General features: G+C 40.9%; 2 protein-coding genes across 5 annotated transcripts in view; one reads left to right on the top strand and one right to left on the bottom strand.

Moving 5' to 3' along the window:
- Positions 1-8,622, bottom strand: part of FAM184B (family with sequence similarity 184 member B) — a 39,000-nt gene extending 30,378 nt beyond the window's left edge. For all 4 annotated transcript variants that reach the window (XM_035326135.1, XM_035326136.1, XM_035326138.1 and 1 more), the window contains exon 1: positions 7,874-8,622. In XM_035326135.1, coding sequence (XP_035182026.1) covers positions 7,874-8,008 — 135 coding nt within the window. In that variant the 5' untranslated portion in view covers positions 8,009-8,622. The remainder of the gene's footprint in view (positions 1-7,873) is intronic.
- Positions 8,623-16,325: 7,703 nt separating this feature from the next.
- NCAPG (non-SMC condensin I complex subunit G) overlaps positions 16,326-25,663 on the top strand; it is a 28,144-nt gene continuing 18,806 nt past the window's right edge. The window contains exons 1-6 of the mRNA XM_035326134.1: positions 16,326-16,763; positions 17,266-17,475; positions 18,168-18,396; positions 19,448-19,593; positions 20,489-20,573; positions 24,657-24,849. Of these exons, the coding sequence (XP_035182025.1) occupies positions 16,653-16,763; positions 17,266-17,475; positions 18,168-18,396; positions 19,448-19,593; positions 20,489-20,573; positions 24,657-24,849 (974 nt within the window). The 5' untranslated portion in view covers positions 16,326-16,652. The remainder of the gene's footprint in view (positions 16,764-17,265; positions 17,476-18,167; positions 18,397-19,447; positions 19,594-20,488; positions 20,574-24,656; positions 24,850-25,663) is intronic.

Raw genomic sequence — 25,663 nt, 5'->3', positions numbered from 1 at the left:
CTGGGAAAAACAAGTGAGCTGCTACAGTGAGAGCTAATGTGGTTAAGATCTGACTGCAGGCTTGAGATAAGAGGTAGTTCTACCTCAGTGTAACTGTTGTTTTAATAAAACAAACACTTTTTTACCTAAGGCGACATGACTTCAGGGAAAACAAGAACACATCGCTTTATGGATGAAAATATTTCATATATCACATGCAATGCTGAAGTGTTCAAAAGCTTGAATATACAACTTCAGAGTATTTAAGTGGGAAAGCTGAGTAGGCAATAACTTCTAACTTGGGTATAATTTTTTCCATTGTAAAATGCTGACATCTCTATAATGCTTCAAGAAAATGTTAGAAGAAAGGTTTAGTTATAAAGCCACTGAAAAGGGTAATTTTGGACGTTATCCATGAAGAAAAGATAGAATGTGATAAACTATAACCTTGCAAATTTCCTTTGCGCAATTAGTGGATCACTAGATATTTGAATACCTACTGCCTGTAATGTGCATATTAAGAAAATGCATTTTGTTTATGAAGAAGTGATTTACATGGGGGCCTCAAGATAGGGATATATTTGATAAATTTGATACGCAGTTTACATTATGAAGTAGCTTTTAGTTGTCAGTTACTAAGGCTGTCAGATTTTCTGCAAACTTGATATAGTTGGTAACAAATATATATGTTAATAATATATAACAATATATAATAATATGTTAATAATAATGCTAATAATATATAAAAATATGTTAAGAAGGTAATTCCAATATGTAGATGCCATTCATATACCTTGAATTAATTTAAATGACAGTTTCTAGCCATCTAAATAAGAAGATTCTGGGTTACTTCCTAATAGAAATAGTGGCTTTAATACTGTTTTTGACTAGTTAACACTATTACATGACATTGCACATGGACTTAATGATCTTGGAGTTCCCTTCCAGTTCTGCAAGGAAATGGTACTGCTGACAGGTTAAGAAATCTTTATCTGCATATTTTTGTCAGCTAACAGGCAACAATAGTGCTACCTTTGAAATCCAAATAGAAAACTGTATGTAAAAATAATCCAAACAAATGCATCATCAAATACATCATGGGGATATTGACAGCTGACTTTGTTAGTCTTTATAGGACAAAATGTAAGCAGCTTTATAAAATGATTATTTCCTTCTTTGCCTATGTGGAAACCAGTTTTTATATTCTTTGCCCAAAGGAAAATTATTGTAGCTCCAAAAGCGTGATCCTAGTTTTTATGCTGCTCCATTTTGCTTCATTTCTGTAGAATGCTGAATGAATGCTCTAGAGAACTGACATCAAAAAGCCTCAAGCACACAGTAGAGCTCTGGTAGCGTAACAACTAATTGCACATCAGCTGGGCCACGGCAAGCACTGGTTACTGAGTACTGTTAATACATCATAGTAAATGAGGTCAATGAACTTAACTTAAACTTAGTTAAGAAAGACAACGTATTTCAGCTAGGAACACAGGCAGACAACAGCAATGCTCAGATAGTTACAGCTGCTCAGATGATGGGTGCTTCCAGATTAAACCATTGGACTTTGATCATATTTCCATCCTCAACCTATCAGCCACGTTTTATGGCAAATAAAATAGGAAAGATTGAATGATCTGATATACAGCTATCCTGCAAAACACTGGAGTGGTGTAAATAATCTATGTGCTCACACGCATACAGATGATTTGCTAATTCTTCCCAGAAGTTTCCACCTCTAGAGTGAAACTAATAGAAATAAATAATGGAATCACAAAATGGCTTGGGAAGGGAACTTAAAGGCCACCTAGACCAACACTCTGCCATGGGCAGGGACACCCCCCACTAGACCAGGTTGCTCAAAGCCCCATCCAGCCTGGCCTTGAACAACTCCAGGGATGGGGCATCCACAGCTTCTCTGGGCAACTTGTGCCAGTGCCTTACCATGCTCTGCATAAATAATTTCTTCCTACTGTCTAATCCAAATCTACCCTGTTTTAGCTTAAAACCATTACCCCTTGTTCTATCACTACATGCCCTTGTAAGAAGTCTCTCCATCTTTCTTATAAACACCCTCTAAGCATTCTTCTCTAACCTAAACCCTCACACCTCTCTTAGCTTTTCTTAGGAGAGGTGCTCCAGCCCCTTGGTCATCTCTGCGGTCCTCCTCTAGACCCACTCCAACAGGTCGATGTCCTTCAGGCCCCAGAGCTGAACACAAGGCTCCAGGTGAGGTCTTACGAGAGCAGAGCAGAGGGGGAGAATCACCTCCCTCAACCTGCCGCCATGCTGCTTTTGATGCAGCCCAGGACACATCTGCCTTTCTGGGCTGCAAGCACACATTGCCAGCTCACATCCAATTTTTCATCCACCATAGCCCCCATGTCCTTCTCTGCAGGGTTGGAGAATATGCTAGTGGATCTCATACACTTTTGTGCAAAAGTCAGACATTCTTCCTTAGACAACTAATGAAAGTGGGTTTTGCTTATCTGACTCATTTCCCACTGAAGCTTATTAAATAATGTTCATATTTTCTACTCTGCTGACTGAGCTGAAGGGCAATAAACCTTCTGGTGACTGGTGGTGTTAAGCAGCCAGAGTACGTAACATTTTCAGCTGCTCCACACAGAGCCATTAAGGAACATCTGCCTATGCTGCTTCTTGTACAAAAAGAACACACTAGCTCCCACTTGTCGTTTCTTTTCCCCTGCAGGTGAAAAAAAGGGATTCTTACTGTGTTTCACCAGCAATTAACTTTTCCCTGCATTGGCACTCTGTTCCTTCATTTAGGCCCACAGGATTCAACATACACAGAATTCTCACCAGACTGCTTGATTTTTTTAAAAATATGAATCTATTTAACCAGAAATACTACAATTTAAAATGTGTTTCTTGCAACAAAGCTCCCAAATTCCCAATAAAGAGTCCCATGAACCCCTAGAGAAAATGAGTAACTATCTCTCCTCATTAAAATTATTCCTCCATTGGTCTTCAGGAATTTGTCTCTAAGAAGGAAACAGAACTGTTTTGTGACTTAGGGAGCTCTCTGACTACCAGATAAGGTCACCATCCTAGTTATTCATACTAGGCTCGGTTCCAGAAGTGCAGTCCAGAGCGTTAGGTTTGCCTGAGCCCCACTGCAGAGAAGCCTGAATATCACGGATATCTGTACTGTACCTAGTGGTTGCCAGCTCTGTCCAGGCTGCCTTTTCACTGAATGTTGATCCACTCTCCTAAGCACTCTTCTTCAAGAATTCACTTGTATTCCTCATCCTATCTCAAGTGAAAAGAACTGTCCTGAGAACCTGTAAGCAGATGAAAATCCTGTAATAGCCAGTGGATATTAGAAACCCATAGCTTAAGGCAGCAGGGAGCCCAATGCTTCTTATAAAATTCACCACACATTTGTAACTCCATGTTACTGCTAAACATACTGGAAATACAAGGAATTGGTATGCACAAAAGAGCGAACCAAGGGTGAAGTGCTTGATGGAGAAGACTAAGCTTCATCACTGGTACAAAGTTGTGCATTCTGCTACAATCATGCAAATGTACCAGCTGAAGTCCCTATTAATTCAAATGTTGCAGAAAGTTACCTACCAAACAAGTGTATCATCTGTGTATGTGAATGACAACTACGGATGGGCATTCTCATCAGGAAGCAGAACTTTCCTGTTTGAATTTTTTTACTTCTTAAATCTCGTAAGTTACCTTCTGAAAACTCAAAGCCAAGTTCATTGAGAAATAGCTGCAAAGTAACCTGATTTTAATGTCAATAGCCAGAAGACCCAGACACCTCTCATCCAAAGTCACTAATATTACCAGGTCTTGTACATTTTTTACTTGCATTAAAAACTTTAGGTTTTAATTTGTAATTTCTTTTTTAGAATATGTTTTTAAAACAAAACCTGGTTATTCTCATATTCATTTAGTACCACAAGCTAATGCTTTAAAAGAATAAACTAAACTGCACAATGAACAATAAAATCCTGCTGTTTTCCTTAGTGTACCTCGAATATGGGAAGCCAGATGTCTAATGGTAAACAAGAGTCTGTTACTAATTCCGCTGTGAATTGTAAAAGCCACCTTACTTTTTTGGAGGGGGAGTAGGAGGAGGGGCGAAAGGAAGAGCCTGACTGTGTTTATAAATATGCCATACTGAATACACAGCTTTTCCACATTGTATTTCTCTGCATCTACTAAATCCAAGTCACCCCTCAAGTCAGTTCTGCTTATGAAAGACTCCAATCCCATTAGTTGGCAATTAAAATTATTTATTTTCACACTTTCAAACAGATGCATTTTTCCCTCACTTTCAGTTTAGTGGATAGCTATTCCACTAGTGGAGCACTACAACTATTGCTATTCCCATCTGATATCTGCACCTTTAATTTCAGACTCCCAAGCACTGAGATCATTTGCAAGTACAGACGGGTACTGGCAAGGCAGAACGGAGCAGGCGCAATGCAGTCTGCATTGAACTCCTTGAACATGCAACAGAACAAACGTGCTTAGTGAAATGTCAACAGTGGTAAGAGTCAGTCTTTGAAAAGGAGGGGCAGGCTTCTAAAAATCTCATAAACGGCCTCCATATGGCCTACAGAAAGCAGAAAGCAGTAGTTTGTCACCTGAAGTAGAATTTCTGGAGGTTTGTATTTTTACCACTACAGCAAAAAACGTGCAGAACAGAAAAAGCACTACATGACTGAAGGTGTGAAAACTTGCTGTATTCTACCTCTCCAAAAGCAGAAACAGCAGGACAGTAGAATGAGAGCTGCTTTCAAGATCTCTGTGCCCTGATTCCTTATGGAGATTCCCAGTACCAACAAACATCGTACCAGTTCACGCAGTGATTGAAACCATCACCTCGCCCAGCTTGGTTCTGCTACTGATGCCTCTGCATGCTGCTCCTTTGCCTTTGAGTAGGAGGCAGCCACCACTGACTATAAAACAGAAACAGAATGCAATGAATGTATCATACACCTAATTTAAACGTTTTGTATTCATTTCTTCTGCCACAATGCAGAGTGGATGAAGAGAATCACAAAATGGTTCAGGTTGGAAGGGACCTCAAAGACCATCTGGTTCCAACCCCTCCTGCCATGGGCAGGGACACCTCCCACCAGACCAGGTTGCCCAAAGCCCCATCCAGCCTAGTCTGGAACACCTCCAGGGATGGGGCATCCACAACCTCTCTGGGCAACCTGTGCTAGTGCCTCACAGCCCACATAGGAAAGAATTTCTTCAAAATATCTAAACTAAACCTACCCTCTTTTAGTGCACATTGCTGGCTCATGTCGAGCTTCTCATCAGCCAACACCTCCAGGTCCTTCTTCCCCAGTGCTGCTCTCAATCCATTCTCTGTGCAGCCTGTGTTTGTGCTTGGAATTGCCCTGGTGCAAGACCTTGCTCTTGGCCTTGTTGAACCTCGTGAGGTTTGCACAGGCCCACCTCTTCAACCTGTCCATGTCCCTCTGGATGGCATCCCTTCCCTTTAGTGTGTCAACCATACCACACAGCTGGGTGTCATCAGCAAACTTGCTGAGGGTGCACTCATTCCCACTGTCCATGTGGAGATTATTCTTTCCCCATCAATTAAATTGTCGTACAGCTACAACTTTCTGTCCTAGTGATGACAGACAGCAGTAGGTCATACTGTTAGAAACAGGAAAAGAGAGCGCTATGAGCAAATTAAAACTCCGAATGAATTCATTATGGTTATCCCAACTGTAACAGAAAAGAGATGAGAGTGATTTAAAAAGGAGCTCTCAAAGTTCCTAGGCCAAAACGGATTATAACACATTTTTCATATACCCATTTTTCTGCTAATGCAATCTCAGATTTTACTTCATAGCTGTTTGCTGTTGGTATAGCAATAGTATACTCAAAATATAGAAAAGAAAGTGTATGATTAAAATTCAAATCCTGCCCCAAGTTCTCTGTAATCATGGTGTTATAGCAGAGAAAATTGGTTCTTGAAAAGCCACATTCTAAAACAGAATGATTTGCTTTTCAGAAGTACTTTTCTGAGTTTCAAGTATAAAACAACTTTATTTCAGATGACTTAAAAGTATCCAGATGGGGACTTCTATTAAAAGTAGAAATTACCCCACCCACCTTTTAACAGTAGAAATTTATCAGGAACATATCATTTGATGAAAGCCTCACTAACATTTTTCCAGGATCCTTTGTTCTGAGGTAAAATTTTTGCCTTTCTGCTGCAAAAACAGCTCTCAAAGTTTTTATTCCCCAACTCTAAGTCTATCTTTATAAACTAATCTAATCGTTTTTACATGGAATGAGGCATTCTTTCCCTCAAAAGAGTTTAGATTAGAGAGACTTTAAAAAGAATCTTGTTACATAGAAAGGAAGGCGCTGAGATCTCTACAGAATATGAATTCAGCTTGTGGAGTTGAAAAGTTGAAGAAGGGTTTCTTTGCACAGATCTCATCAATATGCTCTAGGTCAGATGTTGAGAAATGGATTACTCAGAAAGAGGGAGCTGGTAATTCCTCAACTCTTCTACTCTGAAGTATAATCAGCTCCCAGTTAGCACAAGAGACACAGCTACTGCTTTTCTGTTAAGGAAAGTTTTTTTTTCATTATTTTTTTGAGCGGTACTTATGGTCAAATTTTACTTAATATCAATCTAAGATAGCAACTGAATACCAGACAGGGACCAATAAATTTAGGAAAATCATAATCTGATTTACAGACATCTTTCCATGCACATTTCACTCTGTATGAGGAGTAGGGAATGGTATTAATAAACAGAAAGCACTTATCTCTAAGAATAATTTTAAAAAATATTGACAGTTAGCTTACAATTACCACAGAATCAACATGCATTTGTGGGCAAAAAGTAAGGAGCAAATTGTTTATGGTGCTCATATAGAAACATACAACCAAAGCACTGGTAAGTTGGCATAGGTATAGTAAGTATATACAGTTAGTACATGTGTAAGTATAGCTAGCTCTAGTCTATGTATAATACTTGATATAAATTATCATCTATGGCAATCATTAGATGAGAACAATGGCATTTGTTCTAGCAAGCTATTCTAATTCAAACATTTTAATGATTTCCTATTGTTTGACCTGCATTTACAGTCACTGTTTTTGCATTGCAAAAATGCAATAAAGATACAGAGCGCGTAAAAGTGGGATTAATAAACCAGGGGTACGAAACAGCTTTTTCTCACTAACAAAGGTGAAGCATAAAAATAGATTAAAAGGTAACTGTCATCTGCTACAGATTTTTTCTCTCTCTTTTTTTTTTTTAAACAAGAAAATATTCAAACATTTCTTAGTGTAGCTTGGCAGTGACTGAAAGTTTTAGTACCACGTATTACATCATCTAGTTCTGTCTTCTCCAACTCTTGTCTTTTACTAAGGTCATTTAATGAACTTCTGTTTATGCACATCAGTTACAATTAAACACAAGACAAGAAGTAATACTCTTTAGTATCACATTTTGGCTGCAGCTTTGCAACAAAATCACATGAGAATCTATAAAATACAGGTGAAATGACATCTTGGTATTTCCAGGAAAAAGCCCCTGACGTCAATTCATCTGAGCAGAGTCCAGACACGAAGACAAACCCTATGTCTTCGCATAGCCTGAGCTCTTCTCCCTGTCGCTCTCCATTAATTAGAGCTGCTGAATGTGAAACCCAGGTCGCCAGCCGCACAGGCAACCCACTAAGGCTGGTCCATAGCACCTGCAGGGAACTGTTGGAAACGAAGTTTGTGCACAGGGATGCTCTCAGGAAGCACCTTACAGGAGAGCGGTGCTTTCCTTGCCCTCCTCTCAGGCAGGGGCCACGGGCAGAGGCAGCTCCGAGCCTAGGCTGGGGCAGCCTCACCTCGCTGGGAAGGCTGCCACGGGCAGACCTACCTTGGTGAGCTGGGCAATCTTCTTGCACATTTTCACGTGAATTTCCTTATTGCATCCTTCTGCTGGGCTGCTGCGAAGGGCTTTAGATCCATTGCAAGTCCCGGGCTGATGCAGCTTGTTTATGCCGGAGGCCATTAGGCTGGAAATATTTTAATCAAGTCCGTTTGTGTATGCTCTGGGCAGTGCGAGCCTCTCCTCACTGCTCGCCTCTCCACACTCAAACCCCCGAAGCACTGAAGGAACTTCAGCCCCCAACAGGGCAAGCTGCAGCAGCTGCTTCTCTCCCTTCTGTGCAGATGTCCCAGTCCTTCAGCAAAACACCCAGGCGAGGAGGCAGAGAACAGCATGTGCAAGCCTCCTGATCGTGGTGTGTGTGTGTTTTTTTTTTTTTTCCTCCCCTTCTTTTCAAATGGTTGAGCTTCCGCCAGGAGAAGATGCCAGCGGCTGGATGCTACAAATTCCCCACAGGATACGCTGAGCCAGCCAGCCAGGCAGCGGCACAGACATTGCTGAGGATCTAATAAGAGAGATCGTCTGCAGATTAAATCATGTTGCCTTCCTGGGCTGCTGAAGGATCACAGGGGTTGTCAGAGGAGGATTATGGCACCTTTCACAAACTCTGCTATTTTGGCAATCCCCTCTAAGTCCAGATGGACCAGTAAAGTGATGAAGGAAAGCTAGTTCAATTCTTGCTGCTCTGCTGAAAGCAGAATGAAGCAGTTCTGCCACCTCAAACACATAGCTGAGCCCCAGAAAGGTGTCCCAGAGCGGGTCAGCCTGCCTTACTCAGAGAGACTGGCCAGTTCCCCTCAGATGCACTAAACACATTGGGAAGTAGCCTGAGGAAAATGGACAATATTGCTGGGCTCTTTTTCTTCATCTGAAGCAATTCATTCTCTTCAAAATCACCACGCTTCAAAATGTAAAAATAAATAGGTTAGAGCACAGCAAAAGCAGGAAAAAGGCATAAAAAAGGCAAGCTTTTTTTTTTTTTTTTTTTTTTTTTTTTTTAATAATGGCTCAGTAAAGTGTTGTGAAAGAAGAAAAAGCTTACTGGACATGTTTAAACAAGTCCAGGAGACAGGTAAAGAAGGAGAAAGCAAAGTAGGGGGAAAACAGAGGTAGAGAAGAAAAAGGAGAATGAACAGGTAGGAGAAGCTGAGAGCTGCTCAACACCCTGCGATGTATCACCACAGCCAGTGCAAGGGACCACAGAGAGCAAGCCCCATCTCTGCCCAGACGAGTGCAGAGGGGACAGAGGCTGCTTCTTCCCCCGTCCCACACAGGTAAGGCGGCTTCCCCAGCCCCCTCTCACCTCCTGGCAGTACCTTCTCCAGCTAGAAGCTTCCACTTTACTTGCCGTGGCTTTGAAAAAGAGCTTCTTGTGATCAGAATTGGGAAGGAGAATTACCCAGTGCCAGCTAAGGGCAGAGCAAAAGGAATCTGCAGAAAAAAAAAGGAAATCCTCGATGAGGACAAAAAGGGATAAGGTAGGTCCTGTTAAGAATACGCAGTCCAAGAGGAAACAGATTGGGCAGAAGAAGAATGCCTGCAGGCAGCAGGGGGGAGAGGGAGGAGTGAGAAGATGTAAGCAGAGAACATCTTGGGACAGAGAAACCAAACCCTTTAACTGCTGGGAGAAAAAGAGGGACTCTAAAGCTCTGGAGGCTGAATCTTCACTCCAGGAGTGTGAGTGAAGACTGACTGAGAAACTTGTAGAAAGAAAACACCAGGAAGGAAAATGAAGATAGTCACAGCTGATGGAAGATACTAAGCAGGGAAGGGAATTTAGTCCAGAGAGCACATTAATAAGAAAAGGTAAGAAACAATTTTTGCACAAAGTAATGCCTAAGTGTGGTATCTTCATTATTTTACCTTAATATCCAAGATGCTGCTGCCTGGGACTGGAACTTTTTCTATGACTACGACATAAGGGCACTCCATTGTCAGTTGCCTGGTGTCTAAAAGATGCGTACACACAAGAGTTCAACTCTGCTAATGTACAGTTATATTATCTTCTCTACATGGTCACTGATTTGAGGAAAAAAATATGCAGGAACTTAATTATATGCATAATTTTGACAAAATTGGCAAGCTTATTAGGACAATCAAGAGAACACAAAGGGCTAGAACAGTTTCCTAGCTACCTTGGTTCCTCAGAAAAAGAACAAAAGTGAATGAAAATAGAATGCTATTTAAGAGAAATGCAAAGGGTTTTAAAAATACTTGCAATAAGTTACCTGTGTTACCACTCTAATATGGAGAGCATAATATAATAGCAATGTTTATGGTTTTTGTCTGCTGAACAGCAGGGTACTACATCATGGGGCCTGAATGCATGCCTGGATGGAGACTTGGGACACTTCCACTGGCAGACAGAAGAGGAGCACAGAACTTCAGGTACACTGGGAAAGCAATAAACAACAGGTTATTTTCAGGCAGTCTGTTATGCTTTGGGGAAATAGAAGGAAAAACTTGAGGCTTTGGTACAAGATGGTGTTTTAGCAGGACATAACTGGTCACTGATAAATTATTCTTATTCTGAGTCCAGACAACACTTGTCAGCTAACAGTTCAAACATTGGAAAAGTTTCTGTCAGACCTCATGCACCACCAAATGCAACCAGAAAACATAACTTCACATGAGGCTCAAGGTTTCATTAGTTCTGCTACTCAGGAAAACACTCAGTTTCAATAACAGAATTTCAGCAGAGATTTTCAATGAGAATTTGACCTTTTTTATTTTTATTTTTTTCTTTTAATTGATCTAGAGATCACCTGTGGATAAGCAGACAAAGCAAGAACATCACAAAGGGTAATTTAAGCAGGTATTATACAAAAGCGGATTTTAAGTGAACCATGTGAACACGTAAGTGGATGAAAAAAATGTTCTTGAACTTGGAGCTGTGTAACGCAAAGATACAATTTAAAATACAAACGAGAACAGTCTAAACAGAAAATACACATGCATACACGCTTCTGCTTGAATTAATATTTTGCATTTGTTTTACATAAATTATACGGGAGAAGGTAGTTATGGCACCATAGTCTTCAAGTCCGTCAGCAACTGTACACAGGTTTATAGCTTTACTGCTCAGGTGTGTTAGCTAATTTACTTTTTTATTAACAAAATTGTGTCGTATGGAAAAATGACTATAATATGCCTTCCACTTTCAGTACCCTCTGCTTGTTCAGTATGCAGACTGCACTACAGCTTCTGAAACTTTTATATCCTCCTTTGCAGTCCTCCTAACTCAACGGATTGTGGTGTGCATACTAAAGTTTAGAGACGTTTATTCCACAAACTTTGGTCTCCTCATCCTTAGCATTTGGAAAAACACAGCACATGGACTATCACTACGGGCAAGTATGTTCTTTCCCTTACCATGATGGAGGACTGGGACACTGTTACATAGTAAAAATTAGATGTTCTGTTCATCACTTTCTCCCAAAATGTGTCAGGTCTGTTATTTTCATAATGTAATATTGAAGGAATTTTTACTGTTCTCAGTCAGTGTTGAATTCAACAGGACTTCTGATGAGTTCTCCTTCTTTGCAGGAGAATAAAAAACATATATATCCTTCTATATTTTTCCCCCTTTTCCCTCTGTCACAAAGAAAAGAAACAACTTGGAAAAAAAAAATGCACTCAAACTAAGTAACTTTTGAGTTCTTACCCTTTTACCATGGTACCAAAGCAATCTGTTATTGTCTGGTTAACATAATAGCACTTGTTCTTTTCACATATTTAGTCTATAAAAGTGACTCATGTCAGAAACAATCTCTGGCAGCTGATCAGTTAATGTCACTGAAGACATCAAAGTCAGTGAAAAGCCTCTAAGTCAACATCATCAGGGTCGGCAAGTGGGAGAAGGTGCAATTCTAGATACAATTACAAAATCCTTGCCACCCATCAAATTAGCTTTCTGCTTACATGGCTGAAACAAATGGCCGGAAAGCTTTCATAATACATCTTTCAAATTCTTAACAATTTAAACATCAATATAATTAAGATAAGGTGTGACCCACCATCAAATTCACCCACTTTATCCTCACTATCTCAACTGAAACCTAGGTCCATCAATCCAGCATTATTTATACCTACAGAAAAAAGTGTCGGATACACAAGGTAAGACTAGCTGTTATTAAAAGGGCCACAATTAATGAATTCTAAGACACGAAGAAGATACTTCTGCTGCAAATGTTTAATGCATAAGCTTTGTCCTTATTTTAGTGTGTTGCAAACAGCTTTCCCAAAGCACAATTAATACAGAGCCCAATTCTTCAACTATTTATCTGAATACCAGTCCCACTGAAGACAGTGGGAATATTTATTTATTTATTTACGAGGGCAAAATTAAACTGATCCCCCAGATTAGACTCTGCTGATGTTTTCCAGCCCAATAAAATCTGCATTTGAAAACGGTGTAACAATACAGGTAGTCATTAACTGTCATGATAGATTTCAAATGTCAAAGCCCTATCAGTAAAACAGATTTACAACTTCTCAGGTCAGTGTCTCAACAAAGGAAGGTGCATCCCTAAGTGAAATACTAATTTAATTCTTAAATCACTAGTCTTGTTATTGATCTCCATTTACATTCATTTTGATCGGAGTGCCTTTTTAATCTCAATATAGAATTCATGGACTTTTTTTTTTTCCTTCTTACAGAAAAAAGAAACAACAAAATACTGGAAAGAGGAATGAGAAGTAGTCAGAAGACCCGTAAGAACAGCTATCCTCCCCCACCTAGCTCATTAACCTGCTTCCAGTAAAGCTTGTTTAGGGGTTGAATGCCAGAAAAAGGACAAGCATAAAGAGATTCTGTCACTGGTACATCTTGGGTAATTACAAGGATGGGATTACATAACTATTTTACAATTTTCCTTTCCTCCCCCTTCATGAGGCAAACAGGATTTGGGAGTCCAATTCAAAACCCATCAGAAGTGGGACTGATTTCCTCATTGACTAAAAATAGTAACTATTTGAAAACTCGTATACAATTTTATAGCTGATTTACACATTTTGGAGGAATGTGGCAAACAGAATCTCTGATTACTACTGCCTAATGATAGCTCTGTTATGGATGAAGTATTACTGTGCTTATACTTTAATATGGAAACTGAAACGCACCAGATGAAACAATTATAAAAGCCCTGGAACATGAACTAAATGGGATAGCAACAACTCTCCTTTTTTAACCTGCTTTTTACCCAGTGACCTACAATGAAATTACCACAAAGTGAATGGCATGCAGCAAGTTTTACTCACTCTGTGTCATGGTCTATCTGTTCACGTAACAGGGTTGACAAAGGAAAGAGAAAGGCCCTTGGGGAGTGCCATCAGAAGAGACAGCATTAACAGACGAGATCACTACTTGGAAGGATAAGGAGAGAACCTTCAGCATGCTTCCCTCCAAAGCCTGGAGCAGCATCCAAGATCTGCTTTTCATCATTACTTTCCTTTTTCAGTTAGGACTGTGAGCTCCTCCTGGCCTGATCTGCTCACCTCACTTGGCACTGTAGGACTGGGCCCAAGCTGGTATAGTCACTACCTTCATGCTTGTCCTGCCCTCCCTCAGCTCCTCATCCCTCAGGAAGCAGCTGGCTCTCGCTGAGTCCTGACATTTAGTTCAGACCAGGAGTGGAGTCCCAAGGCTGAGCTGAAATGAGGTTACTGGGACCCATGGGCAAAGGCTGAATACCCCAGAGAGGCTGCTCAGGAGCCATTAAGGCTTAATAGCACACTGAGGGCTCTGAAACACGACCTGCAAAACCTCTGACAGCAAATCCTTCCACCAGTTAAAGTAAGTAGCTAGTATCACAAGAAAACAGTTACACTTTATGGAAATCTGGATTGCTGTGGCATATTTACCCTGAAAGCCAGTATGTCTAACCAGGTTAGACTTCAATTTGTCACAACAGAAGCCTGACTTCCATTTCAATCTAGGAATACAAAGCCTAGCAGAAATATTTAAAGCAGACTGAAGAAATAAATCTCACATCCTGGATGAAATTGATCATAAGGGCCTGCAAGGTATTCACAGGGGAAAATCTCCATCTGTAGATCTGAGACGCAGGCAGACACAACTGGATTGCCAAATGTGAACCAAAAGTAATGCGGTTTGCATTATTAGTTTCACTTAAAATAAAAGTCCTGGGTTTTTAAGGCCACAAGAATCACAAAGTTTTACCTGTTCGCTTCCCATTTCAGTCCTCTTCATAAACAGACTACTGTGGTGGAAAAAAAGCTGGATGAATTTAATTTCCCAGCACAAATATCTTAAACAGAAAGATGAAAACACATTGTATTTTCACAGAAAATATGAACTTTTGAAAAAAAAAAAACAACAAAAAAAAACACAACTCATTGAGGATTCACCTTTAATTACAGTGTTTTTGAAGACTGTTTCTCCAACTAAAAAAAAGTAGAAATAGTTGTTTTAACATATATGATTCTGTGTAACTAATATACTTGAACATATAGAATCCATTTCCTGCTCTCTAGGAGCAGAAGGGGATTAGTCCAGGTCCACAGGTTTTACCGATTAATAGAAACTACAAATGACTCATCTTTAAAAAGTAGGTAGCTGTCAAATATATGGAAATGTATGGTAATATGATGTCTGAAAAATCTCCCTGCCACATGTATAAATGGTTATAATTTTTTCTATGTTTTTTTTTTTTCTTGCTGCTGCTGTCCATTCTCTGCAAATAGCTCATATAACCCATAATCCTTGACACATTTGTAAATGGAGAATCATTCCATTACTTTGTTGATAAAAATCTACTAAACACTGTGACGATTCAGACATGAAACAATACTGACCCCTACTGTTCATCGATTCTATTTTTTTTTTCCTCAGAAAAAAACAAAACACCACACACACACCCAACGCTTCTTCAGGATGGGTTCTGCCTATTTGACCCACTTTCATTCGTAATGGTATGTCATCCATCCTTACTAAATAACTACTATCACTTGAGGCAATTAGACATGTTTTTATAAGCCTAAAGACAGGCAGATGTCAACTACCCTAAGTTCCTAGAGCCCATAGTGAACTGCTTATGTCCACAGTTTTGACTGTTGTCTCTAATTAGTAAGTGCTCAGAATGTTTCCACTTGACTCATCATCCACTGCACCTTGCTTCTTGTAAAGTATCGCCCTGTCTCACAGCATGTTCTGTAACCAAGTCTCTGGAGTTTCAGCTTATCTGACTTTCCACTTCTTAACAAGATACAGAATTTATTCTCACTTCGAAGAATACAGTAGGTTCACACAAATACTTCAAAGTGTAGGGAAAAACACTGGTAAAATGTGATCTGGAAAGAACACAAAGATTATTTCCAACAAGGCAGCTACAACTCCTACAATTTCTGCCCCCTTACAAATGACACAGAACAGAAAGATGTTTCAGTAAGACCCTTTTAGACAAAGGCAGGGCTTGGCTTGCTACCCCACTTGCTTTGGTCTAAGGCTCCCTATGAGAAAAATGCAGCTATACCCATCTTTCCAGGTGATTGCATCTGGAGAGGAGTTTGGCAGATGTACTCAGCTATTTTGCATCTATGTATACCACTAAAACTAAACATTCTTCTTGTGTATCCATACTCCCAAAATACCAAATCACAGATATGTTGAGGTCAGAAGGGACCTCTGAAGGTCATCTAGTCTAACCCCTGGGGCAAGCAGGATCACCAACAGCACACTGCACAGGACGGCATCCAGGTGGGCTTTGAGTATCTCCGGAGAAGGCAACAGCACAATCTCTCTGGACAACCTGTTCCAGTGCTCTGTCACCCTCACAGTAAAGAACTGCCCCCTCATATTCAGCCACAACCTCCTGGGCTTCAGTTTGTGCCTACTGCCTCTCGTCTTGTCACTGGGTACAACTGAAAAGACCGGCTCCATCCTCTCGAAACCTCCCCATCAGATATTTGTACACGTTGCTGAGCTCTCCCCTTGCTCTTCTCTTTTCTAGGCTAAACAGGCACAGGTCTCTCAGCCGGTCCTCATATGACAGGTGCTTCAGTACCCTCATCACTTTCATCACCCTCCTCTGGACTCACTCCAGTAGCTCTATATCCCATAGATGGCCCATCTCCTTTTCATTTCAGCCTTTACTGACCCTTGCTATAGAAGGATCACAAACTGAGCTCCACCACAGGCAGGAAGCTCACCTCACGCCTTCCTACAGCGAGAAAACCCCAAACCCTGCAATCTAGCCACGACTCCCAGAGGAAAGCAAGCGCTCACTCCCTCCATCAAACACCCCCAGCTCCTCCCTCCGCCTGCTCCCTAGCCTCAGCTGATTTCTAAACCTCCTTTTCTGTACGCCTGTACCGCCCCCACGCCCGCGGGCAGCTCCACGCTCCCCACAAGATGGCGGCACAAGAGTTGAGGCACGGCTCCGCCCTCCATTTCCTCGCCCCTCATTGGCCCGCCCGCCATATTCCCGCCCGGCAGAGGCGCGGCGCCGCGCAACACCGCCCCTCCCATCCCCGCCGCCCCGCCCCTCGGGCGCGCGTGCTCGGAGGCGTGCACGCGCGCGGAGGCGTGCACGCGCCGCCGGCTTTTCTCGCGAGAGCGGGAGGCAGCGCTCGCGCCGATTTTGAAGCTGGGGCCGTTGGCGGGGAGCGCGCGGCGCTGGCGAGCGCTGAGGGGAGCTCTGAGGCGCAGCCCGGGCCGCCTCCGGTGCCTTCCTGCCGCCTCCCTGCTCTGTGGAGCTCGGGGTAGGGGGCGCGAGGGGAGGCCGGGGTCGGGGCCGGGGCCGCAGCCATGGGAGCGGCGAAGAAGCCTTTAGAAGTGAAGGAAGCCTTTCAGCTGGCGCAGAAGCCGCACCAGAGCCACGCCAAGCTCGTCGTGGCTTTGAGGAGCGCCTACAGCCAGGTACGGCGGCGGGCTTCGGAGGCTGAGAGGAGGAATGGTGGAGGGGCCCCCTGGGGGGCCTCTCCAGCCTTGTCTCGGCTCAGCGTGCCGCAGAGGAGCCCTGCGGTTAAAGGACGAGCCAGGATACGGCAAGCTGCTATAGGGACCCCATTTGGGGTGTGGGTTTCCGAGCTGAGAGGGTAAAATGGGGCCAGAAGGCGCTCGGGTAGCGGGAAAGCAGGCGGGGTGACAGCGGGTGATGGGGACCTAGGGTGGCCTGCGCGGTCCTGACACTGCAGCAAATAACCGGCAGCTCCGGGACGGAGCCTTGCGTGGAGGCACAGGGACACTGGGGCTGTTAAACCAACCGAAGTACTCCGTGTTATTATACCTGAAGTACTGCCGTCAGCGTTTTAAACATTTAAATGAGTGGCACCGATTATAAAACCGTTTTTTAAGGGCTGTTTTTGAAGGATGAGCCTGGTAGTTATCTCTTGCTGTGGTTTGATATTTTTTTTTTCAGTTGGAAGATAAGGCAGATTTCCATGAAAAATTCATTCATTTCCTTAAGTACGCTATGATAATCTACAAACGGGAACCAGCAGTGGAGCAGCTGATCAATTTTGTGGCTAAATTTGTTACTTCATTTTATCAACCGGAGGAAGGGGAGAGTAGCGAGGAAAGAGAAGATGATAACTTGCTTCTGAATTATGTGTTTAATTTTCTTCTTGAGGTACAGTAATACCATTATATCTTTAACATGGCAAATGAAAACTTTATATGGTGGGGAAAACTTGCTCATGCTTATGGTGTTATCTACAAACTGGAAACTTCAAAGTGAAAGAAAGGCAAGGCTAGTGCTTCATGACTTACAAAACAAAAGCATGTACACACGCAATACCAAAAAAAAAAAAAAAACACAACTCCCCTCTCCTAGCAAAACAGATTTTAAAGGTTAAGCCTCTGGGAAAATATGGATTATTTTCTTACTTGGCAGCCAGGTGTGTTATTTTATAAGCTATTGTTTTGACACAGAAAAATTATTGGTAATGCCAAGATCACTAGTTGTTGTTGCTGTTTTTCTTTTAATGTTTTATGGAGACAGAAGAGTAAGTTAGCTTGTGTAGTGGAGTCTGCACTGAGTAGTGAGCATGTTTTTTCCTTTGTGAAAGCATTGCTAGTTATGTAAAGTGCTGTTATTACGTGTGGTGGGCCATAAATGTTTTTCAGTGCTTTGAATTTTTAATCTTATTAAAATAGGAAGGTTTTTTGACATATAGAAATGCATATGTAATGTTCTACATAGAATATTAACAGCTCATGCATGCATATTAATAACATTGTAATGGAAATGTAAAAAAATGTGGTTATAAGTATACTTTCTTGTTCTTACCTCCCTCCCTGCTCTGCTCCATTTCCCCCCAGTCTCACAACGCAAAAAGCCATGCAGTTAGGTTTCGAACATGCCAGCTTGTTAATAAGCTTTTGGGAAGTATGCCAGAGAATGCTCAGATTGATGATGACTTATTTGATAAAATTAATGAAGCTATGATGGTTAGACTTAAAGATAAATTTTCGAATGTGAGAATTCAAGCTGTCTTGGCCCTGTCGAGACTTCAAGACCCTAAGGATGAAAACTGTCCTGTTGTTAATAGTAAGTAGTATCATTTATTTTCTTTTGTTTAAGAAGAACTTGTTGACTTACATTAACTTACTTTAAAACACTTTTTTGAAGCATTGAGTAAGCAACTCTTAGAGGCATTCTTCATGCAATTGTTAGTAAATAGTGGATATCCTTGTGAGTGGAGGTTGTATTTACCTTGAACATATGCAACTCTTGTTGCATATGTTCAAGAGGAGAAAGCAGAACTGCCTGAAGGAGATATCCTTTGGGGCTTAAATCACAGTGGGCTCAGGCTGTTCCATGAACTTCAGGATTTGCCAGATAGGAAGGGTAATGGTGTGTGTTGCAAGTTAGGGTGGAGATGCAATGTGTTGTTCTGTTCAGACCCTTTGAGTCTGCTGTTGACTATTAGTTGACCTGAATTTGTACAAAAGTGCTTAGAGGATTAAAAATGGTAATAGAATAGCTGCTTTTTGTCCAAATGGTGGCAGTCAGCTATATCAGAGAGGCAAACTGCTTATTGGGATTGTAGACCTAAGCATGTTTAGCCCCTGATTCTTGAGTCTTGTCTTGCTCATGAATGGGTTTCTTTGAGAGGTTAGTACCTCTAGACCCCACATTTCTTTATGCTGGTTTTGTGCCATTTGTGGGTTTCTTTTCTGGATGATATGATTCTTGATTAGACCTCTACCTCAAGGGTCAGTGCTATGGTAGGCGGACTGTAGGTTTGTAAAGTTAGAGTATGTTAGTTAGCTGTGTTCTTTTTGTTGTTAAAGTACCTTATTTGAAATCGTTTTCTAAATGTTTTAAGTTTCTTACTTAAGAACATATAAATTTCATAGTGAATCAAGGCAGTCCCAGAGCAAGAAGGAGAGTTCAAGTATTCTCTGATTTTAATTTTTTTTTGTTGCTTTTAACTTTTTGCCTGAAGAAGGGATGAGAATATAACCAAAAGTATTGCAGGAGATACATACCTGAAGGAATTTAACAACACCTGCTCATTTTTCTAAAGTATCTTCTGTCTTTCTGTGATATGAATTCTTCAGTCTCTTACAAAAACTTATTACTATTTTACCTTCAGTTTACAACACATTGCTTGAAAATGATTCAAATTCAGAAGTGAGACGTGCAGTGCTGTCATGTATTGCTCCATCAGCAAGGACTTTGCCAAAAATTGTAGGCCGCACTATGGATGTAAAGGAAGCTGTTAGGAAGCTGGCATATGAGGTAAACTGCATCTCTTATAATTAATTTCAAACACTGGCTTATGGAAAGGCTTTAAATCTTTTATCATGTTTCACTGGTTAAATGGTAATACCAGTTAAATAATTCATTTTCATTTACCAGAAGGAGGGGGGGGGTGGAGGCGGGTGGGAGAGGATACTGATTAAATACAAGTTTTCAGGAACTTGCTTGATAAAAATTACATTCCTGATAGAACTCAGCTCTTTAGGATCTGAAAGTAAAAAGTACATTATTTGTGGTCTGCTATTCTCTATGTACATGTTGGGATTTTTGCAAAGCAATTTTTCTTCTGTTTTACATAATAGATAATTTTAGTTAGAATCACAGCAGTACTAGTGTAAAATACTTCATATTTTGGTGTCCCAATCAATTGTTACCTGTGTTTACAAGTAGAGGTAAATGGCAAGAATGTATACTGTAATTCATGTGTATATATACATGTACATTTCTTGGTCAGGCACCTTAGAAATTATAGGACAAGATCTTCTAACAAAATGTTCATTTTCTTCACACACAAACCTAATCCGTTCTTGCTTAACATAGATTGTTTCTCCTTTAGTGGCCTTTAAGAAAAATACATACTTATTTCATTGGTGGTATTAAGTGCTCTTGGACCTCAACAGAGAGTTGTTTTCGTATCCAGGTGTCGCACATGAGCTGAGTAGCCAAGTTTCTGAGCTATTTGTTAACTGCATTATATATTTTATTTCATGAACAAGAATCTGCTTACTAGCATATTGTCACAGTAGCATTGCAGGCTTTTACTACCTTGTGGTTTATGTGGGTGGATAAATCTGAGAGTTTAGACCCATGGTTAGCTCATGAATTCAGTTATTAAAACTTGTAGAAATGTATTTTAATATCTATTTTTTTTAAGGTTTTGGCAGAAAAAGTTCACGTGAGAGCTCTCTCAATAGCACAGAGAGTAAAATTGTTGCAACAAGGACTTAATGACAGATCTGGTAAGAGATCATACTTTTAAAATATATTAATACAAATGTCTGTCAGAATACTTTCTAATGTACTGGGGTTCGTTTATGTGGAAGCTGTCATGGCAGTAATAAGGAGCTCAAAGGGGAACCATGAGATGTCAGGAAATGTTTAAGCACAAGAAATTCTGCTTTCCAGCTTTTTGGTTTCCAGTCCTCTGATAGTGGATAAAACAGAAAAGGATTGCATTTTGAAAAAAACTTGAAAGCCGCTGAGCTCTAAGTATGACTGAATACCATAAAAATTGAAAGAAACTAAAAAACACACTCCACAATGTAATTAAACACAGAAGTGGAAAAAATGTAATTAAGTGTATTTTGAAACAAAGATGCTTCATTACATGTCTTTGTGACCACTGTGTATATTAAAGAACTTAAATGTAACTCTAATATGAGTTTGAAATAAGTTTTAAAATGTTTGTAATGTATGTTCAGAAAGTTAAACGACAAATTGAGAAAATTTCTATCTTGAATTTACTTCCTGCTTTTTTGATTGACCCTCATTCATTTTGATGTCTTCAGCGCTGTATCACTTCTATATAAAGAGCCATTCAGAACATGCCCACAACTGAGCATGCTGTTGTTGCCAAGACATCAAAAGGTCGCGTGTGTCTGGGAGAGAACTAGTCCTGCCTACATAGGAAGTGACTTTTTTTTTTTGCAACAGTAGTAATTATACATTTCAGTTTGACAATAAAAACTCTCAGTTTACTGAGTGTTATTGTGTTATTCAGGTATTTTGTTTGGGAGGCCTGTACTAAGCCCTGCTGGAACTTACTCTGAGAATTTTCCTTGCTTAGTAATACGCTGCCTGGGAATCTTAAGAAGTGTGGCTTAGGAGGGTATGCCCTTGCAGAACAAGACAAGTACTATGGTAACCAGAGCTCTTAAAGGAGTGTCACACGTGCATGTGTTCTGAGCTACCTTTCCTCCTGGCTAGCTGGATATCACATTGTGTTCTTGATAGCAGTGGAGGAGAGGATCAGCTGAGTGCTCTCCTATGCTGCATTGAGCTACACTTAAAATTATTACACAGAAGGATGACTTCTTTTTAATCAGTATTATTTCCCATTTACTCTCAATTATAGGAATCTAATGAAGCTTTTCAGGTTTTGTTTTTGAAATCCAACACTGAAAAAATACTCTATTTCTTATCGGTCTACTGGTTTGCTGTTTGACCTCACCAGCCATTTCTCGTTTGTTGTTCTTCCCCACAAAAGGAGACTAATAGTTGATCTTGACTGGTAACTTGTCTTCAGGTGAATGCATTTCTGTTTTAGTAATCTTTGAAAACTGGGGAAGGAAGCTACCTTGACTAGTTTTTTTATCTGATCCTTCCTGTAAGGAACAAGAATTTGCTGTATTTCCTTACTGAGGAGACACAGACTTTCTACACAGCTTGTATTTCAGTGACATTGAGATGTTAGACATAGAACTACCTTCTCTTCTGATTCAGAGAAGATACTCCCTCTGTCTCTCTCTTCCTTAGGATGATTCTTCATACTAGCTATTGAGGACTTGTTTTTCCTGACACCTAGAATCACAAGGGAAAAATAACTGCCAGGGTCTATAGCCTCATTGATATCATACCCTCTTTACTGGGCAAAAGAGGCTTATTTGGAACATAAGCTGCATTTATATACAATTCAATTAGGTGTCCCTCATTTTTGATTTGTTTTGCAAATTCTTGCAAAGCCTTAAATGTGCATATCTTTATTGAACTTGCCTGCTTGAGTAAGTCCCAAGCTAACAGAAGAGGAATCTCCTCATTCAAGACTGCTAGGCTGGAATTTTGGATGTTTTCTTTGTGTTGGAATGGGGATTTGTATTTAAACCAGACATAGAAAAGATAATCCATATTGCGTCTAATTCTGCTATTCAGGGTGCATTTAGCTGTCAGTTCTCCACTGTCTTTCATGCTACTGCATTCTACTACTTCATGCCTTTGACTTGTAGAACATTAAGCTCTTTTGAGGCCTTTTACAGAACTTTATGAACTCTTAAAGATATTGACATGCTGTATTTATTTTTGAGTTCTGTATAACAGGAAAGATGAATATTGTCACTCTGTATTGTCTTTGTCATTTCCCTTATTGGATATTGTTTAATAAAAGGTCCTAAGAACATACTCTAATCACTTTAGTGGAAAAATGTAACTAAGGACTCTTAGACTTCTCCTTCCCCTGACAAAATCTATGTATTGTAGGTGTTTCTGTAAATACTTTTTTCTTGTTGAATCTTACTCCACTGATCATAGAATCACAGAATAGTCTAGGTTGGAAGATCAAGATCCTCCAAGATCACAGAGTCCAACCTCTGACCTAACACTAACAGTCCCCACTAAACCATATCCCTAAGCTCTACATCTAAACGTCTTTTAAAGACCTCCAGGGATGGTGACTCAACCACTTCCCTGGGCAGCCTATTCCAGTGACTAACAACCCGTTCAGTAAAGAAGTTCTTCCTAAGATCCAACCTAAAACTCCCCTGGTGTAACTTAAGCCCATTCCCCCTCATCCTCTCACCAGGCACGTGGGAGAACAGACCAACCCCCACCTCGCTACAGCCTCCCTTGAGGTACCTGTAGAGTGCAATAAGGTCACCCCTGAGCCTCCTCTTCTCCAGGCTAAACAGTCCCAGCTCCCTCAGCTGTTCCTCATAAGACTTGTTCTCCAGACCCTTCACCAGCTTCGTAGCCCTTCTCTGGACTTGCTCGAGCACCTCCATGTCCTTCTTGTAGCGAGGGGCCCAAAACTGAACGCAGTACTCGAGGTACAGCCTCACCAGAGCTGAGTACAGGGGGACAATCACTTCCCTGGACCTGCTGGCCACGCTGTTTCTAATGCAAGCCAGGATGCTGTTGGCCTTCTTGGCTGCCTGAGCACACTGCTGGCTCATATTCAGCCGACTGTCAACCATCACTCCCAGGTCCTTCTCTGACAGGCAGCTCTCCAACCACTCATCTCCCAGCCTGTAGCTCTGTTTGGGGTTGTTGTGCCCCAGGTGCAGGACTCGGCACTTGGCCTTGTTGAACTTCATACTGTTGGCCTCAGCCCATCGGTCCAGCCTATCCAGGTCTTTCTGCAGAGCCTTCCTACCCTCGAGCAGATCGACACACGCACCTAACTTGGTGTCATCTGCAAACTTACTGAGGGTGCACTCGATCCCCTCATCCAGATCATCGATGAAGATGTTAAAGAGGACTGGCCCCAGCACCGAGCCCTGGGGGACCCCACTAGTGACTGGATTTGACTCCATTCACCACGACTCTGTGGGCCCGGCCATCCAGCCAGCTCTTAACCCAATGAAGCGTACGCCAGTCCAAGCCAAGAGCAGCCAGTTTCCTGAGGAGAATGCTGTGGGGGACGGTGTCAAATGCCTTACTGAAGTCAAGGTAGACCACATCCACAGCCTTTCCCTCATCCACCCAGCGCGTCACTTTGTCATAGAAGGAGATCAGGTTCGTCAAGCAGGACCTGCCCTTCGTAAATCCATGCTGACTAGGCCTGATCGCCTGCTTGCCCTGCAACTGCCACTGCCACTGAAACTATTTGTTCATTATGGCAATGGGGAGAGGATACCTGAAGCATTTTTATGTAAATACCACAATCCAGTTGGGTAATTAACTTAACACAAGAATTCTGTGTGGAAATCAGACCAAAGGTGTGCATAGTAATATCTTGCCTCTGAAGTGGCTAATTACTAAATGCCTAAAATGGAAGAGGTATATAACAATGCTTCCCTGAAATGTTTCATTGCTGTACAAGAATTTGTGGCTCATAGTTTTTCTGGGATGAGGTGCTGTCTGTAGGCGTAGCTATTTTTGGTTAGAGGTGTCATTTATTCTTTATAGGGCAAAATGATGGTGTCAAATATGTAGTAGTTCCCCATAGGTAGTTTTTGTTTAACTGCTTTTTTTCTTTAAGGAATCATAAGTTCAACTAAATAATGACTTAATTCCAAAAGGCCTTATATACTAAAAAGATTTGTGTATTTATGTGGAAAAGCTGATCTTTTTAAACCTGTTTTAAATTGTTTAAATTCTTATATTATTAGATGCTGTTAAGGAAGTAATGAAGAAGAAATTGCTTCAAGCCTGGTTACAGTTTACTGAAGGGGATGTTTTAGAACTGCTTCATCGACTGGATGTGGAAAACTGCCCAGAAGTGGCCATTCTAGTACTGAATTCTGTGTTTTCATTAATTCCACTTAGTGACAATGTTCAGAACTGTAAAAACCTTGACAGCAGGTATGCAGATTAGTTTTCTTCTCTGAAAGATGCATATTGTATATAAGAAAAATATTAAAGGTTATATCTGAACGGGGAGCAGAATAACTATTGCCTGTTATAAGAAGACTGATACTGTAGTGTAAGCTATGATGTATCCCTGGTGTTTGTCTCTTTAAGTGTTTTGGATATGTGGTTTTGTTTTTCTTTTAAAGTGTTCAGCTGAAAATGATTGTGTCAGATGAAGCAAAAGGAAAAACTGTAAAATGTCTTTGACTTCTGTTTCCTAGACACCCCAAAAAACTAGTTTGAGTTCAAGAGGGGAGTAAATTCATCAACAAATCAATTTCTACTATGAGCAATAGGACTTACTAATTCTTATTTTTTATTTCCCTGTGCTGTCTGTACTGCTTAAAGTAAATGCAGTACTCTTAGTTTACACCTGCACAGTCTGGGGCTGTTTCAGTTATCCATGTGCTGGTTGGAAAATCCATCAGAATAGTTACTGAGCTTTTTTCAGCCTAATTTGAAGGTATTTCAGTTGTACCGGCAGAGCTTAACAGAGCTTTGAGACTTTGTTTCCTAAGTGAGCTCGTAAGCTGCGATGAAGATGTCTTGATAAATATTAAGATCCATAAAGATAAAATGAAAGAGGGAAAAATGAATTGGAAGCAATGGGGAAATTACTAAGGGGAACAGAATGGTATGAGAAGAAATGGCTTGAGTTTACTGAAGAAACCAGAGTGGAATGGTTATTAACAGTGCTAAAAATCTTAGGTGATAAACTTAAATGACATGTCCCTGATCAAAAAGTGTTAACAAAAACTTATTCTGT

Source organism: Oxyura jamaicensis, chromosome 4 (assembly GCF_011077185.1).
Source record: "Oxyura jamaicensis isolate SHBP4307 breed ruddy duck chromosome 4, BPBGC_Ojam_1.0, whole genome shotgun sequence".
In the NCBI taxonomy this organism is placed as follows: Eukaryota; Metazoa; Chordata; class Aves; order Anseriformes; family Anatidae; genus Oxyura; species Oxyura jamaicensis.
The sequence above is the reverse complement of the archived record's forward strand: the minus strand, read 5'-3'. Positions and strand labels throughout refer to the sequence as shown.